The sequence below is a fragment of the Motacilla alba genome, chromosome 4 (assembly GCF_015832195.1).
Source record: "Motacilla alba alba isolate MOTALB_02 chromosome 4, Motacilla_alba_V1.0_pri, whole genome shotgun sequence".
Taxonomy (NCBI): domain Eukaryota; kingdom Metazoa; phylum Chordata; class Aves; order Passeriformes; family Motacillidae; genus Motacilla; species Motacilla alba.
Genome location: NC_052019.1, coordinates 44,002,306 through 44,019,047, shown reverse-complemented (window position 1 = coordinate 44,019,047; position 16,742 = coordinate 44,002,306). Strand labels below are relative to the sequence as shown.

Here is a 16,742-nt window from a genome sequence, read left to right as displayed (position 1 = left end):
TAAAGTGATGACCGTGGATGAGTTTTATTTTTCAAACCAATCATCTACTGTCTTGCCTTGGTGCTAAGGGAAACACTCACATGGCACCCAGGGAAAAGAGCAAGGTGCACAGCATGAGACTCTGCAGAACTAGCCAAGATCTGACCTGACAGCTGAGTCACAAGACAGAGCAGCACAGAGAAAGCTTATCTCTGTCCTTCTATTTTTTTTTTTTCATCACATGCTTCATGGGAAGTCAGCTGTAAAACCAGGAGTTTTGTTTCTGTAATGAGTTTTAGCTTTGTGTGAGGATGTAAGCATTGTCAGAGTACAAGCAGTTCTGGTCCCAGGTACCAAACAGAATTGCAACTATCTACAACAGCATTTAACAGTTTCAGCATTTACACAGGCCTTGCAACTATGAAGCTGCTGTGAAGATGCTGCCAGGGCCCTGCCCAGGAGCAGAAGGGAGACTAGGACCTTCCAGATCTGATGCTCAGGAAGGAAGCTCAAGGTCTCAGAAGTATGAGCTCTAAGTTGTGTTACACAAGTTCCTTTCACTCAGGAGCATCAGCAGCATTTGATGAAGCAAACACTGACAGCAGAATTTGAAGGCCCCTGTTTAACCCCGGTTTACAGCTGCCAAGATATTGAAGTCTCTGTGTTAACCATGTCTCTGTTCAGCAGGGACACACTCTCTGTGTAAGAAGCCAACACATCAGCTTAGGCCATCCCTGTGTTGAGTTCTGCTCTGTACACAACCAGAACAGCAGCAGTGATCATAAATTATTTTGAAGAGTTCAGCTCACCACCTTGTAAAACCAGGAACATGCTGAAATAACAGAGCTTTTCTGCAGACTCAGATCCCAAGCCCTGATTTACAAGAAAGCCTTCAATTCCTTATAGGGGTCAGGATTTTGTTACTGAAAACATAATCAATACAATAACTCTATTCCCAGTATTGTTTTTTATTGAAACAACATACAGCTTACCCACTGTGCATCTGGGGGTAAAGGATGATACTATTTACCGAGGAAGTGGATGATGAGACAGAGAACTCTGAGAAAAAAAACAATGCCATCCCTGCAGGCTTCAAGACAGTGATTTAAAGACAAAAATACCCCTTATTCACTTCTTTCATTCCTTTATCTGAGGGAAGGGCAAACATATCCAAACAGATTCAGAAGCTATAGTAGATTTATGTATCAGATTTATTTTGCACATTTCATGCAGAAACTATAAATACAGAAATACAAATGAAAACATTGTCTGAAACATTTCATACCATGCTGTAATTTAAGAGCAAACTTCAGCTTCCAACTACCCAGTTAGAAAAAATCCAGTTTCATTGTTATGCAATTAGTTGGCAAAGCAAATATTGACTGTGACAAGCTTAACCTGAATACACTTAGAAGTAAGTAAGAACTCCATATTTTAAATATATTCTTCTGCTACACTTTGTTATAAAGATAAGAGATTTACCATGGACTTCTCATAAAAAGTAGAGCTTTCTAGGAGGCCATGAGTAAGGTCTTTGTCACTTCCCTTTTGAGGTTCACAGTGCAGGCAATTAATGCAGTTATTTTTCCCCAACCCTCAGGTAGCTCTTAGAAGCAAACCACCATTTCACCCTCAAGTTATTTTGAAAGTATCAAATGAAATTGATAACACTTTCAGTTCAAGAACTTTTTCATGGAGCACTTTTTCTGGCTGTTGACTTCATAAAGATTTCTGGGATTTGCTGGTTTGGTTTGCTTGTATATTATTTTCTTTTCTTTTTCGATTTTCTCTCTTTTAGTTGCTTAAGTCATACACTGAACTTGGGTGTGAACATACAAACGAATTCCTTCTATACTCATGAATGGACATGGCTGCTTTCCCCTGAGTTCTGCTGAAGTCACTTTCTTAGACTAACCAGACCTATTTAATCTCCTTGTGGAGATGCAACCTGTATCAGCTGAACAGTGCTTTGCTGTTGCTGTAACAGCTGGCAGCAATTCCCAACACAGTATTTTCCCAAGACTGAGAGACAACGCTTCTCTGGCTGCTGCCAGCCCACACGAGCTGTGCCCACACAAACACTTCTACACTCTGTTAGGATGGGCTCTGGAGAAGAGCTAGTTATCAAGCAGCCCATTCTTCACTCTTCCCCTCCCCCCACAATCCTGAGAACTTTCTCTGCTTTTTATCCAGTAATGCCTCTTCCAGGAGAGAATAAGTCACCCAAAAACTGTATGACACTTCACAGAGGCCCTAAAATATCATCACAGAACAAAGCAAGGCCTCTCTGCTTCCCACTCTTCGACAGCACTTTGTTTTTAAAAAGCATGTTTAGGGAAGTTTACATGCTGTTAGATAGCCAACTTCCTTTCTTAGCTTAGTATCATCAAGGCCTGCTGTATCCCAGGGATTCTATCATCTTTGCATTAAGAACATTCCCTTCCCTTTTGCAATGAGCACCTTTGGTTTACTGTGCCCTGGACAGGTGATCTAGCAGGACAGACCATTCACATCACGAGTTTTCACAGCATTGCCAACATCCACCATTAAAAGAAAAATCTTTGGCCTCAATGCAGGCAAAACTGTAATCACCTGAATTTAAATTACCTCAGTCTTCCAGAAAAAGGTCCAGATTTCCAGGTTACTTATTTATTTACCTGAAATAACTTATAGACAAAGTTCCCCAGGTTTGCACAGTCACCTTGGACAAACTCTGTAACATGGAGAATCCATGAATCTGCACATTTTTGCTCCAACAGTCACATAGCACAGATACAAACATACTAATGTTAATCTCTTTATACACAGTTTTGCTCTTGTCCACTGAGAAAGAATGCCAACACTTATCTGAGTGGCTGACTGCACTTACAGTAAAGTTCACATTAATTCTGCAAAGGCAAACAAAAATAGCTTCCAAGAACAGCACACCTTACATATCAGGTAGATGCTGGACTACCAGGAAAGAAGAAAAAAAATATCAGAAATTCTGGACCAAATGAAATGAAGCCCAGAACACGATTAGTAAGACATATGCTTTGAAAATCTGGTAAGGTTATCCTTGCCATAATGCCTCAAGTACAGACAGATACACGGTCACTGTAACATCATTCTTCTTAACCTGGATGAACTTTTTCTGTAGGAGATGATGATCTGAAATAGTGGATGTTCCAGCACCTGTCATACCCTAAACAGCAGTGAGAGTCCACAGAGAAAGTGAGTTATTCTTTGCCTAGTCCTTCATACCTCATATTCACTTCTGAAGTATACTACTATTAAAAGAAGTACAAGTACACAACAAGATTTATTTCAATCACTCTGATGTAATAATGTAAAGGATTTCATCTTCGCTTTGTGCCCCCAAAGCCTGCAAAATAAAAAAAAAAAAGTCAGCTCCACCACGGCCTTTCCATTGAACTCTCTAGTTCTAAAAAGGCTAAAGGTGGCATGGGAGACGAGGTAAACATATCCACATGAAGCAGAACACCAAGCAACTGTGGGCTGACTGGCCTGGAAACTATTCTGCTCTTGCAGATTAGACAACTTGCATTCTACAGAGAACATGTCTGTGCACGTTTGCTAGAGAAGAGTACACGTAGTGCTCACAAGAAGGGAAAGCCTTAAACTAATGCATCTTGCCAGTGAAGACAAGCCCTATGCTGATGGTGCCATGCACACCACAGGCCTGTAGGGAATTTCATGCCCCATAATGCTGCCCTACTTCCATAGGGAATGGAAGGAAGGGACATAGTTACATGCCATCTACACCAACTGGTAAAAATAAAACAAGGATGCTTGCTGAACTGCAACTAACATCTGCATGTTTTTCACAGGTCAAAGTCTCTTGAGCTTCAGGAAATTAAAAGGTGTTTTGCCTTACCAGAAGCAGTTCTTGTTCCTGAGCTGCTGCCTTCTGTGGAATTCCTTGAGTGCCCATGCATAGGAGGTACAGCTGTGGGATCTGTCCACATAGTGTGATATGGGGAACGGGGCTGTGCTCTGGCATGAAAGAGAGTAGAAGGAAGGCTTCATTAGTGGCCTTCGGAAAAATTAAGAAGATACCATTCCAAACAAGAGAACTGCACCTCTAAGGGAAAACTGTAAGCAGTTATTTCAAAGCTGGAAATATTCCTATTTAATGTATTTAACACATTGAGAGCAAGGACATCCAGTTCTGTGATATCATAATCTGTAGACTTTCAAAAGGAAATTAAGCTTTATTCTTCAAAATAAGGAATTTTAACCATTGCAAATGAGGAAATTTTTCTTTCTGAAATTATAACCTTAAATTCCATCAGACAAAAAAGGAGTTTGAAATCTGAAGTTTAAATGCATTTTGGCATCACCTACATCCCAGCCATGTTTGGCAAGAGAAAGCATCCTTTTGTTAACTCTTTTGAAAAGGTCATATCAGTAACACTAACATATCGTGGTCTTTGACTCACTCACTTAAAATTACTTGCTTCCATGGATATGGAATTTCCTGCTGTTGAAATTTACAAACAGCTCTCACACTTCCTGGCACCAGCATTTTGCAGCACATAATTTCAAAAGCCTTAAAAACCAAATTAAACAATAGTGGACTGAAGACTGTTTTAAACAAAAAAAAAAGCCCAAGTTAGGAAGCTTGTTTACGTATTTGGACTTAGTTAGATCTCTAATCTTGAACAATAATCTGTGCCTACTGAAATGGAGGTGTGTATAGAAATCAGGGAATTAACCTGTATGTAGATGCTACATGAATACAATGCCTCAACACAAGAGTCATGTATTTAAGCCTTAAGAAATACCAGGCCAATAAAATCTTTAGCACATTATACCTTAGAAAAATTCTTAGCAGAATTAATATAAGGCTTCTGTTATTAAAAATAGCCCACAACTTTACAACACAAATGCTTAGCACACTCCTGTCCATGTATCTTACTCTCTAATCTGTTACATTTCTACAGGAATAGACTTGATACATAGGCAAGTCATTTGATAAATAGAGAAAACTGCTTAGGATATGAATATTCCCAGCAGGAATCTCGTATTTTCTCCAGTGAAGCCTAAAATGGCAGCAACTGCTCTCTTTAAACTGTTAATCTAAAAATGATGCATTCTAAATGTCTAAAAGCCTATACCAAATATGGTCATCCAGACTTATTTTAGGAAAGATGACACTGATACAAGAGATCCATATACAGATGATTATATCCTTAATATGACTATGTGTGTTTTAAGGTATTCTGCAGATAAATTGTTTAAATACTCAATTTAAATTTGCAGGCCATCATGCCAGGTCAGAGGAAGCAGAATGAAGTACCTCAGTCTTTCCAATTCTGCCTCAGAAACCTGTTTGAAATGTCTCTGGTCCTGGAGCTACAAACAGCTGCTCAAAATTCTTCTAGTGGTAGGATTTTATATTTTGAATGAAACAGGTCTGAAATCTTAAAAACAATGTCAATATAGTACATGGCATACCCCCTGAAAGCTTAAATGCTTAAAAGCTGATAGTATGCTTATTTTACCTGTAATTGCCTGCCAAGTAGCCTAGCAAGCCTCCTGCTCCTAATCCAGTCCAAAATCCTGGTCCTGAACTGGTTCCGTGATGGGAATGAGTTCCAAAGCTGTTGTCATCTTAAACAAAATGAAAATAGGAAGCATAAGTTAGTAACTGATTAATCCTCAGGCCGGCTGTTGCAACAAAATTCTCTCCTATTAAAGATAATGGAAAAGTAGACAACAAACTGGTCCTGATTTCAGCAGATTTTCCAACAAGCTTAACTTGAAAGGCCTCACATTTCAGAAAGCAGCAAACTCCACATAAACTAACACTACTATAAAGAGTTTTATGTTAAAAATCTACTTCATCTCACAACCCTGACGTTTGCAAAACATGGAAAGAGTCCCTGCCTGCTGATCTATAAACAGACAAGTTAGATTAAAAATAGAAAAGGAAACTAAGAAAGAATAATCTGCTGAAGGTCACCGAGCAGGCCAGAGGCAGATGCAGGAACACAAATCAAGTAGGTAACACTGCAGAGTGAGCAAACCACAAAGACACAGAGCTCCTAATCTCACTGAGCACAGCTGCACAGTTTGAGTCACAGTGGCTCAGTGTAACTCTGACATTACTGGTATTGTTCCTGGTAATCCTAGTCTGGCACTTGTTATCAAAAGCCAAGCTAACTGCAACCACATTGCAAAGTTTTCATTATGCATGAGTCGCCAAGCTTGACAAATACCTTGATGAAACTGCAAGCATATCAAGTAGGTTGTGGGGGAAGGAGAGTCACAAATTCTTTGACATGTGACCTGCACATAACATGAGGTTCTGAGCCAGAATGAATGTTTTCCATTTAGAAAGAAAAAGAGAAAATACAAACCCAAGTTAGAATAATTTTCTGGTCTAGCAAAAATCATGGATGCAAGAATAAGCTCAACCATGGGTTGAACACATAAGGAAGTATAAAAAGGACTGAAGATAACATTAGGGTCTCCCTAAAACATGCCCACCTGAACAAGTGGGACAGAGACAACGTAGATAAAAATTAGAGGGCCTGGATTGTCTTCAAACTGATATGGGTTGCTTGAAGTCATAGAAGATAAAACAACAATGAAATAATCAGTTTCAATCTAGACTGGATTTGATATTGAATTTCATTTTGAATGCGTGGGGAGAAATATAAACTCTCATTGGGATGATATACCATTAAATTATGCTGATTTGGAACAACAAGAAAAAAATTACTTAACTTGCTGCAAAAACAATGTTAATCAGAGATGAACCAACTCATTTGTTCAAAAGCACTATGACTGAACACTGACTCAGAAAACTGAGTAATTTTTTTTGAAATATCTAGACTAAACATTAAGAATCGTGTCAAACAATTAACTGAGAGAAAGCAGAATTTAATTAAGATAGTCTAGCTGAACAAGTTCCACAGACATATTCTGCATGTTAAGGGGATTTAAAATGAGGCAAATTAAATATTAACAGCAATATGTGAACAACTTGCTTTTCATTACTGTCCAGGTTTCCAAAGACTAATGCATTCCTGGAACACATGGACATACACATTCAGAGATGTGCTTTTGCTCTGCTCCCACAGTGTAAGGCAGACACTGAATGCATGAAGTAGCCTAACACTTACTATTTTTAATCTGGCTCCACATTTCACTTTTCCTCCTTATTTTGCCTGTAATCCAAGGATAAATCATTGACATGCCTTATTAAAAACATCACAAGCTAAGCATTACATGACTCCCAATGTGCATTTTAAGTGTCTCAGTTTTCAGCAATCCTCAAGAAAACATTCTCAAGGCTCTGCCCTTGCTAGATTTGTGACTCCTGCAAAAAAAATGCATTGGGGCAATTAACTGACATGGAACTGAAGATAAAAAAATGAAAATAACCCTTCATTGTTTCGCCTATGCCCAGTGTGACAGAGCTGTGTGTCATGGCCAGGGCTCCTGCTGACCACCACAGTACAGCCAGTGCCATGCCCACACAGGGCCACTGATGCCCACACAGCACACACAGACAGTCTGATGTAACCACATGCAAAACAATTTGCAAAGCCAACAGAAGCAGATTCCCTTTAATTTTCTGGTGCAGGTACAGCTGAAAGTTTCTGCTGTGCACGCCCTGCACAAGGGTATCCAAACAAATTACACTGCACCCTCTGTTGGCCAAGCTGTTTGAACAAAACTCGGAGAAAGCATTAATAAGGATTATTAAAATAGAAACTTTCGACTAATAAACCTAATCCTTGCTATGTATTTACTTGCCAAAACCCCTTCTCTATAACAAAAAAAAAAAAAAAAGAAAGAAAGAAAGAAAGACATTTTGTAACTTGAGAGAATGTAATTTAAGTTCCAGTGCTGTGAACAGCTTGCATGTTTACAGGGTTAAATGAGTTAGTCAGACACCAGATGAGTAATGATGTTTATTTCCCTGAGACATTATGATGGCCTAAGGAAGACCTCTTACTATGTGACAGGAGACGCCAGTTTTCTGGGAAAAGAAAAATTGCCTCTTTTCCCAGCAGCAGCCTTGTCACTGCTTTTGTAATTTTCAACTTCAGATGAACGGCCCCACATGAGATTCGGATGCTGTACTCTCTAATTATAGTTCACAGACACTGCTCTCTGCTCTGGGAATCAAATTTTTCAGCTGCTGGGACTACACTGAAGCCCTGTTAAACAACCCCTGATACTCAACCCCATCAACTGCTTTGTCAATGAAATCTGGGCTGAAAGGCCGTTCTGTAAAGTTTCAGAGCACTCCTTTGACATGGCTTTGTTTCTGGCTGTGTAAGAACATTCTCTTTTTCAGATTACCTATGACAATTATTCTTCCTGTCACAATTCTGCTATTTCACAGGTGATGAAAAGAATGCTTGCAGACCACGGGGAGCTAGCTTTTCAAAGGTTCAGAGGGCAGCCTGCCCTGAAAGCCTGTGGAAAGCCAAGCCCTTATTTCCTCTTTTGAACAAAGAGCAGAACACAAAGCTGGCTGTAGGCTCTGCAGCCAATTCGGCAGCTGCCTGCAAATGCTGTGGTTTTAACTCTATCCCACCTTCCCTTACCACAGATAAAACAGGACAATCCTGCTTGCTCTTTTGAATACTGTAAATGGCTCAGAGCCCTACCTGTGAAGGTGGACTTAAAACCAGGAGGAGGAGGTGCCTGCTGACTCTGCCAGAAGGGCTGAGAGAAGCCGTCGCTGCCCCCAGAGCTCTGCTGAGACTGCTGGTTGCTGAGGAAGAGCTTGTATACTCCAAAAGCAAGAACGAGAAGAACAATTACAACAATTGCTCCAGAACCAGAATCAGAATAATCTTTCCTTGACTGGTAATAGCTAGAGCCAAAGCTTCCAGAGTTCTTCACTTTCCTTTCACCTTCCTCAGTCAGCTCTAGCTTGAATAGCAAACTACAGGAGCCTCTTAGTATGTAAGGATCATCTGGGTAATCGTAGCCTTCACAGCTCACTTCCATTTGTCCAAAACGATAGGCGTTTTCCAGGTCTGCTTTGCACTGCCACTGAAAAAATAAACACAACACCAAGTAAAACATACTGCCCCAAAGATGAAAACACGTGTCTGCCTCCCCACATACGCCCTGAAATAAAGCAGTAAGTGCTAACAAATCATCTACAGGCCATAGGTAATAAATCTCTGTGTGCTCCTATTTTGAAAAGGAGTAGGAATTTGATATTTAAATGAATTTTAAATCCTAAAACGTAAAAGAGATCTTATCTTTCCGAACACTGAAGAACTGCAATTTTGGAAGATTTAGTTTTCCCTTCACTGAATACGTTTTTCAAATATCCCTTCCTGAGATATAGCAATACTTCTAAAAGCGTGCTGTACCCCATGCAACAGCTATGGAATAAATGCCTGTCCTGTGCAAACTGGATGGCAGCTACAAAAACATAACACATGAGCCTGAGATCCAGTGCATCATTGTGTCCATTTGTGTCTGTGCACAAATCAGAAGAAACTAGGACAGACATGATGAGGCATCCATATGCAACACTTAACAATTATATTGGGTATTCTCTGGTCGAACATAGGTGGATCCTCAGGCTCACATTCCCTTCAGGTACCCAAACAAAGGGATCTCTAATGGCACATGACACGTATTTTGGAGAGGAAATAAGAAGAAAGTTGTCTCTAAATTAGTATTTCAGTACAGCAGTACCAACTGCCAATTAATATTTGACTGTTCTTATTGTATCAGTATTGTATCAATTACTTTCAGCCTTGATTCCTGATTATCTATTTACAGCAGCTTCGGTAATAGCTGAAAGTCAAGACTATTTACTGACAAGCACTCATCCTAAAGTGCAAGTGAAAGTCAGGCAAGTCTGAAATTCAGTTTTTAAAAGGTAAAGCTGAAGTGCATCAAAATCTATAGAAGCCCTTTCTACACTAATAAAAAATAGAAATTCACAAGCAATAATACTTCAAAAGTATCCTGTGGGGTTTACAAGAGTTTGATTTTATAAACTCGAGCACAATTTTATTTAAAACTAATTAAGGTTTGCTATCCCATGTTTTTACAATAGCTCCTTCAAAGATATATCACACATATAACTACAGTAGTTCTGGAAAATCCAAACCTAAACGTATTTAGGTAAAGCATTTAGTGCAAGAGTTCATCTAACAAAAAGCATCTGCCAAAAAGAACTGACAATCTAGCTCACTACTCTTCGTTCCTTCGGAACTTCCCAACCTGGGGGAAAGCGAATTCATAAACAGTTTAACAAGATTTAAACGGTTACCTGTACATCATAGCCATCCCATCCTTTGTTGTAACACTGCACGACCTCAGGGACACGGGAACACCCCGCAGAGCCTCCTGTGCACTGCAGCTGAGGGACCGAAGCTGTCCGCCTGGATGTCGTGTATTGCCCTCTGTGGAGAGTGAGCGCCTGAACATCCCGCAGCAGAACCTTCCCTGGCAGCACCAAGAACACAGAATCCATCAGGCTGGGAAAGACCTCTGTGATCACCGAGTGCAACCTCGATAAAAGAACCCTATCATGTCAACCAGACCACGGCACAGAGTGCCACGTCCAGTTTTTCCCTAAACACCTCCAGGGACGGTGACTCCACCACCATCGTGGGCAGCCCATTCCAATATCTGACCGCCCTTCCTGTGAAAAACTTCTTCCCGCTGCTTGTCAGCGCTTGCGCAGGTGCACTCCTCTTGGCTCCGAGGGCCTGCTCTCGGGAGAAGGCTGCCGCTGGAGGCCGAAGCAGTAAGCCTGCACCTTTACGAGACGAAGCTCTGGGAAGCAGCAGAGGCCCAGAGGCAAACACGGCAGAGTTCCCCACTTCCTCCCGAGGCGGCTCTGGGCTACTCCTCGCAGGAAGCCAGCCACCACTGACCGCCGTACGGGATCACTGCTCCCACTCAAGCCGGTTCAGAGGGAGCCCAAACCCCCCAAGCCCTTCTTTCCCCGTGCCGGCCGCCGCTAAACCGGCGGCACTGCGCAGTGCCGGGCTGCGAGGAGCCGCCAACGCCCCGGAAGAGGCGGCAGGGGCGGCTGAGGCCGCGCTGAGCCCCCCTTATCCCCGCGGGTCTCACCCGATCGGTCCCAGCCCAGCGCGGGTCCCGCGGCGGCGCACAGCAGGAGGAGCAGCGGCGGAGCGAGCCCCGCCATGGCAGCACCGGGAGCCGTCACCGTCACCCCCGGGGGCGGAACGGGCGGGGCCCGGCGAGAAGCCCCGCCCCCAACGTGCTGTGGGGCCAATGGGCGGCGAGGGCGCGGCGCGCGCCGCGCTCCGTGAGGGGGCGGGGCTGCCGCCGCGGGGCCTGCGCTCGCGCCACGTATGAGCGTCACGGGGCCGGCCCGGGAGGGGCGGGGCACGGCTCCGCCTCTTGTCCCTGCGACTTCCGCTTACGCGCGGCATTTCCGGTTCCCGGCGCGCGCCTCTCCGGTGCCGCGCGGCTGGCGGGACGGGCGGTGCCATGGCGGGAATCAAAGGTGCGCGCGGCGCGGCGCGGCGCGGGGCGGCGGGGCCGGTAACGGCGGGCGCGCGCGGCCCGCGCGGGGAGGAGCCGGGCCGGGCGGGCCCGCGGGGGGGGGGAGCCGCCGCGGACCCCGCGGGACCCCGAGTGCCCCCGCGCCGCCGGGCGGCCGGGGCCGCGCTGAGCTCCGCGTTGGTGTGCGGGCGGCGGTGGGCGCTGTGCGCGGTGCGGTGCGCCTTTCACGTTGGTTGGGTTTGTTCTCGTTGTAGCGCTGATCAGCCTGTCCTTTGGGGGAGCGGTCGGACTGATGTTCTTGATGCTCGGATGCGCCCTGCCCCAGTACAAGTACCGTGCACTCTCTTTCTGTTCTTCTGCTTCCTTCTGTGTAGCTGTAACTTCAGAGCGGTCCCGCTTCCATAATGGTGCATCGATAAGTTCTCTCTGTGTAGGAGGCGCCTCAGGTTTTTTAGGCTTTGTGGGGTTTTTTTGGTTGGTTGGGCTTTTTTGGCTTTTGCTGCAGAAGATTGGGGTGGGAATAAAAAAAATTTAAAAAAAGACTGTCCAGGATTTAATTAATCCTAAAAAGTAATGGCAGCAAAAGTTAAACTACCAGGCCTGGCTGCAAACCATGAAAGGATGCATTGTCCTGACTGTCTGGACTTGTGTCCGCTGTGGCTGACCCTCAGACAGCAGCATATCCCGAGGTGGGCACCAAGTGTGGTTTATCCAGGGAAGCACTTGCATTTTCTGTGGCTGCCTAGGGGTAGCTGGGCTGTCGGTAACTATCAGGTGGATCCTTGGCTGTGTCCCACACTTGTAATACAGCATCTCGAGCAATTGCAGCTGCTGTCTGCTTTCCCCACATCGATTCCTATCTCTTTTTTTCAGGAGATACAAAGTAGCAGACGAAGTGCTCAGATAGTAAGGCGTATGGCTTTGACTCTTTGCGAGTGAATGCTGACTTTACAGAAAAGATTTTAAATTTACTTTTTCACTGTTAACTAAATACTAAATGTCCTGTGGATAGACCTGGTATTGGTTGTGAATTGCAGTTTCTACATATATGACTGGAATTCCTAGGTCAATTTTCTTTTGTTATGAAGCCAGTGCTAGTGACACAAACCCTAGGGAAGGAGACCCTTCCACAGTTGCCCTTCAAACAATGCAGTGAAGTTTCATTGAAACAATGTGCACCTGCTTTTGTGCGCCTGAGAAATCTAGTCTGGGGTGCTGCAAGGGTATCTCTTAAGTACAGCTGACAGGATGAACTTGGAGTTAAGCTCACCTTGTGAGGTGGCATTAGATTTAGGCTTGCTTAGTGAAATCTTGCTTTGTGAATACCCTGTTAGTGAACTCTGCTGCCACTGAGGTCAGCCGAAGCCACTCACGTACATGGTCTGTTGGATTAATGTCAGCTCATTCCAAGGCAAAGGATTTCCCTTCTCTGGGCTTGTCTGTCTTTCCTAAATGGGGATGCTGGATGGGGAAAATGCCTTGCATTGATTTTAGGAGGAGCAGGAAGTAAATCCAGTTAACTAAAACTTTTCTTGTCCTTTCTTTTTCAGCCAGTACTGGCCTCTGTTTGTTCTGTTTTTTTACATCCTTTCTCCCATCCCGTACTGCATAGCCAGAAGATTGGTAGATGACACGGATGCTACAAGTAATGCCTGCAAGGAGCTGGCCATATTCCTTACAACAGGCATTGTGGTCTCAGCATTTGGGCTGCCCATAGTGTTTGCAAGAGCAGAACTGGTTAGTAGTATTTCAACCTGTGATTGCCTTTTTTTTTTCTAGAAAACTTTGTTCTTTGTGTTTGGTTATTTATTGAAGGTAAAGCTTTCATGCACTAAATACCTCTTACAATTATGTACTTTTGGAACCAGAATAAGATTTTTTTTTTGCAAGAAAAATCAATACAGAAATGGGAGCATGGCAGAACATTGTTATTGCCAATTGCTTCACGTGGTCATGGAATAAAGCCTAACAATGCAATGCAGAGAAAATGAGACAGAAAATACAGTGAAAACTTAACAGGGAAGTAACCAAATATAGAAGTGTAAAGAATACTTTGAAGAAAATTTGTGGAATAGTTGGGCTAAAGCAGCAGGAAAAACAAACAAAAACATTTTTATACTCACTGTAAGTGATATTGATATAATTTTCTTTAACTTCCAGGTTCTCATTACATATTTCCCAGTATACAGCTTTTCACTAAAATACTTTAAAAGTTCACTTTGTTTGTGTGAATGTCAGAAAGCACTACCAAGTCAAAAAACATGGAGTGCACTTTCATAAATGTCTTTAGGCAAGAACAGCTCAGGTGGACATTTGGAATGCCTCACAACCTTTGAGTAATCCACTTACTCTCCTGTGAAAACATCCACCTCCTTTTTTGTTACTGGGATATCTGGCGTTTTGAAGACCTTAAATACCTGTTTTAAAAAGTCTTACAGCATAGCTGGGCTGCAGATGTGCTTGATGCTGTTGTCTAGCCTTACTTTGCATGCCAAACCAGTTGTGCCTGCTATCCAATGCTTTGAGTACAGCTAGAAGAAACTTGCAGTGCTGCATGGTTGGCTGTGAATTTGTCAAGTAATTTTGGATAAACCCAGGCTGCTTGGTGTAACCACAAGTAATGAGGCACTGCCTCTTGCATCATGGACATGTTACTGAGCTTTGTCAAGAATGAGACAGTGTTACCTTTTGTCTTGTTAGTGTTCAGCTCCAAACGTGTCTAACTGAATTCCCCCTGTTCACAGATTTACTGGGGCGCCTGTGCGCTCGTTCTCACTGGGAATACAGTCATCTTTGCCACCATCCTAGGATTTTTCTTGGTCTTTGGCAGCAATGATGACTTCAGCTGGCAGCAGTGGTGAAAGGAAGATAAGAGAACTATCCACAGGCATCTTGTCATGCAGTGGCCATCCATACAAGTGAGAGAATGGGCAATAAAGAGAAGTAGCATAGCAAGCCTCTTGAGTATTCTAGATGCTCCTTTTGACGTTGTTTGTTCTGAGTGTACTACTGTTGCTGACAGGGTTTCTACGTTTTTATGAAGTGGAGAGATGATTGATTTCATTTTTACCTATGGTATGTTTTTAGGTGCTCTCTTGGTTTAAAATTGTCATCCTTCTGTCCAATGTTTTATGTGAAGCTTTAAACCAGGAACAACATTTAAACATAGTTTCAAAGATTTAAAGTTGGGGGGTTTTGGTGGAGTTTTTCTTTGTTGATTTTTTTTTTGTTCTGTTTTGTAAGTTAAGTATTAATACTATGTTTGTTTTTTTTTAAATACCAGGATTAAATTATATACAAGCTGAATGGAAGTAAGAGATTGTCCACCACCATTGCCAATTACCAGATCAATAGATTGTTGCTGTATCTTAGCAGAGGCAAGGTGGGTTGGAGAGTGCCGGTTGCAGATTTTCTTCTGCCCATACCTCAGACTGAGTGATGAATGTTGATAGCCTTCATTTCAGGAGAAGGCTGAGGAGCAGGTAGAGTTATCTGGGAGAAAAGTCCTAAATTTTAACACCCACTAGCTCTTTTACCTGCTTTGTTACCGATTCTGTGGATGTGACATTCAAATACTCTGTAAATGTATTAATGCAGACATACAAAACTGAAGTGTATTGTAGGGCAAGATAAAATGATGTTTAAATTCCATTTTTTTTAAAAAAAAAAGTATCTTTTGAACTCTTTCTATTTATAAGCATTGTAATGTTTTGAACTTTTATGTCATCTTTTTACCACAAAGATGGTAAAATGTTCATTTATGGAACTACTGGTCTGTATTAATTTGAAGCATATACAAAGCTATTTGCTCCTCTCCCTTTTTAATTTATTTTATACATAGCATATATATATATATATAAATATATAATAAACCAGCTTTTAAAATGTAGATTAAAACTTTGTGTTAAACTTGCCTGAATTTCCTGCCCCCCCCCTTTTTTTTTTCTTTTTTTTCCCCCCTCAATGCAGATGAGGCACGACTTTTTTGGAAGTCACTGGCTGAACTGATTTCACTGACTGTTTTTAAGTTCTTATGCACTGTTGGTTAATAAGATTTACTGTTATGTCTGTAACTGTAGCTTGTGTTCTGTATGATTGCACATGTAGCTTCAAGTATTTAAGACAAGTTTTCTGCATACCTCTCAATTGTCTGGATTTTTCATTTGAAGAAATCTGCCATTGGACATTCCATCACAACACAGCTGATGAGTACCACTTAACCAGGTTTGCCTGTACCACGTGCAGTGATGACCAAACTCACTTCTAAACTGTATTTTTCAATTCTTTAAAAATAAGTCTATGAAACTTAACTATGTGTAATTGAAAGCTTAGGTTTTGCTCGACAGTATGAAAAGGCAGAGAACTGCAGGTCTTGGCTGTAGTATTTGTGCACAGATGCAAACAAAGTATAAAGTTTGCATATATATATATATGTGCTCGTAAATGTATATGAGTATACAAAGTCTGATAGTAATGGGGTGTGCTCCAGGAACTGATACTGGCAGGTGGGGGCAGCTGGGGTGTAGCTACCTCCACACACTGCTTAGTTCATGTCCTGTGTGTGGAACAGAGGAGCAAGCAGGTGCCAAGGCTCCGGAGCAGAAGCCAGCCCAGAGCAGACGTATTTCAAGCGTAACCAAGTGCTTCACCAGGCTGCCTGCGATGGTGGCGTTTGGAGCTGCACGAGGGCTGTAGGATCACGTGTTTCTTTCCCTTTCTCTGCAAGATTTCTGCACCCACGCCCCCAGTTCAATGGATGCTTCAAAAAATCTTCCAAACCAGCAGCTAAAGTTGCAGTCCTCTGCAGTCCTTATGGAGGAGGAATGTGTAGGACTTGTATACATATGATCTGTTACCTTTTCCTTTTTCATGGCCAGGAACTGTTCTCTCCTTCATTCCTGAAGCCACATGATGCTACTCTCTGGATCACTGGTGATGGAGCTGACTCTGTATGTATTGGTGGTGCATGTTTTGTTAGTTAATTGCATTACAGCACTCCCTCCTTGCTTGCACACCAAGTACATGCAGTACTGCTCTGATTCATGAGTGGGACGCTTGAGAGGTATGATCCTTCCATATAATATGCACTGAGATTGTGTTACCATCCTTCTAGAGGGAAGAACTTTGAGCGACACAAATTTTAAATAGCAATCTTGAGTTCTGTATGTTTAATCAAAAATACTCTAATAAAAAGGGTATTTTGTTTAAAGTATTAATTGATTTTTTTTCCTTTATTTAATGTGGTTGTTACTCCTGTGGAAGAGTGACACCAGACTGCTCACTAGTCC

At 42.5% G+C, this 16,742-nt stretch overlaps 2 protein-coding genes across 2 annotated transcripts; one reads left to right on the top strand and one right to left on the bottom strand.

Moving 5' to 3' along the window:
* Positions 1 to 927: 927 nt before the first annotated feature.
* SARAF (store-operated calcium entry associated regulatory factor) lies at positions 928 to 11,212 on the bottom strand. Its single transcript, XM_038135376.1, has 6 exons — positions 11,056 to 11,212; positions 10,247 to 10,422; positions 8,613 to 9,003; positions 5,487 to 5,595; positions 3,857 to 3,975; positions 928 to 3,343 (listed from the first exon to the last, which is right to left on the bottom strand). The coding sequence occupies exons 1-6, from the start codon at positions 11,129 to 11,131 to the stop codon at positions 3,318 to 3,320; spliced, it is 897 nt and encodes a 298-aa protein (XP_037991304.1). The 5' UTR covers positions 11,132 to 11,212; the 3' UTR covers positions 928 to 3,317.
* Positions 11,213 to 11,310: 98 nt separating this feature from the next.
* Positions 11,311 to 16,666, top strand: LEPROTL1 (leptin receptor overlapping transcript like 1). Its single transcript, XM_038135377.1, has 4 exons — positions 11,311 to 11,455; positions 11,709 to 11,784; positions 13,005 to 13,191; positions 14,199 to 16,666. Exons 1-4 carry the CDS (start codon positions 11,440 to 11,442, stop codon positions 14,313 to 14,315), a joined length of 396 nt encoding a protein of 131 aa, XP_037991305.1. The 5' UTR covers positions 11,311 to 11,439; the 3' UTR covers positions 14,316 to 16,666.
* The last annotated feature ends 76 nt before the right edge of the window (positions 16,667 to 16,742 follow it).

Excerpts from the sequence above, each read along its gene's own strand:
- SARAF (XM_038135376.1), bottom strand. The coding sequence starts at position 11,131 with ATGGCGGGGCTCGCTCCGCCGCTGCTCCTCCTGCTGTGCGCCGCCGCG. Across the intron at positions 10,423-11,055 it reads GCTGGGCTGGGACCGATCGG|GGAAGGTTCTGCTGCGGGAT; the intron begins GTGAGACCCGCG and ends TGGTGCTGCCAG. Across the intron at positions 3,976-5,486 it reads TACTTGGCAGGCAATTACAG|AGCACAGCCCCGTTCCCCAT; the intron begins GTAAAATAAGCA and ends CTTTCATGCCAG.
- LEPROTL1 (XM_038135377.1), top strand. Across the intron at positions 11,785-13,004 it reads TGCGCCCTGCCCCAGTACAA|CCAGTACTGGCCTCTGTTTG; the intron begins GTACCGTGCACT and ends TTTCTTTTTCAG. Across the intron at positions 13,192-14,198 it reads TGTTTGCAAGAGCAGAACTG|ATTTACTGGGGCGCCTGTGC; the intron begins GTTAGTAGTATT and ends CCCTGTTCACAG.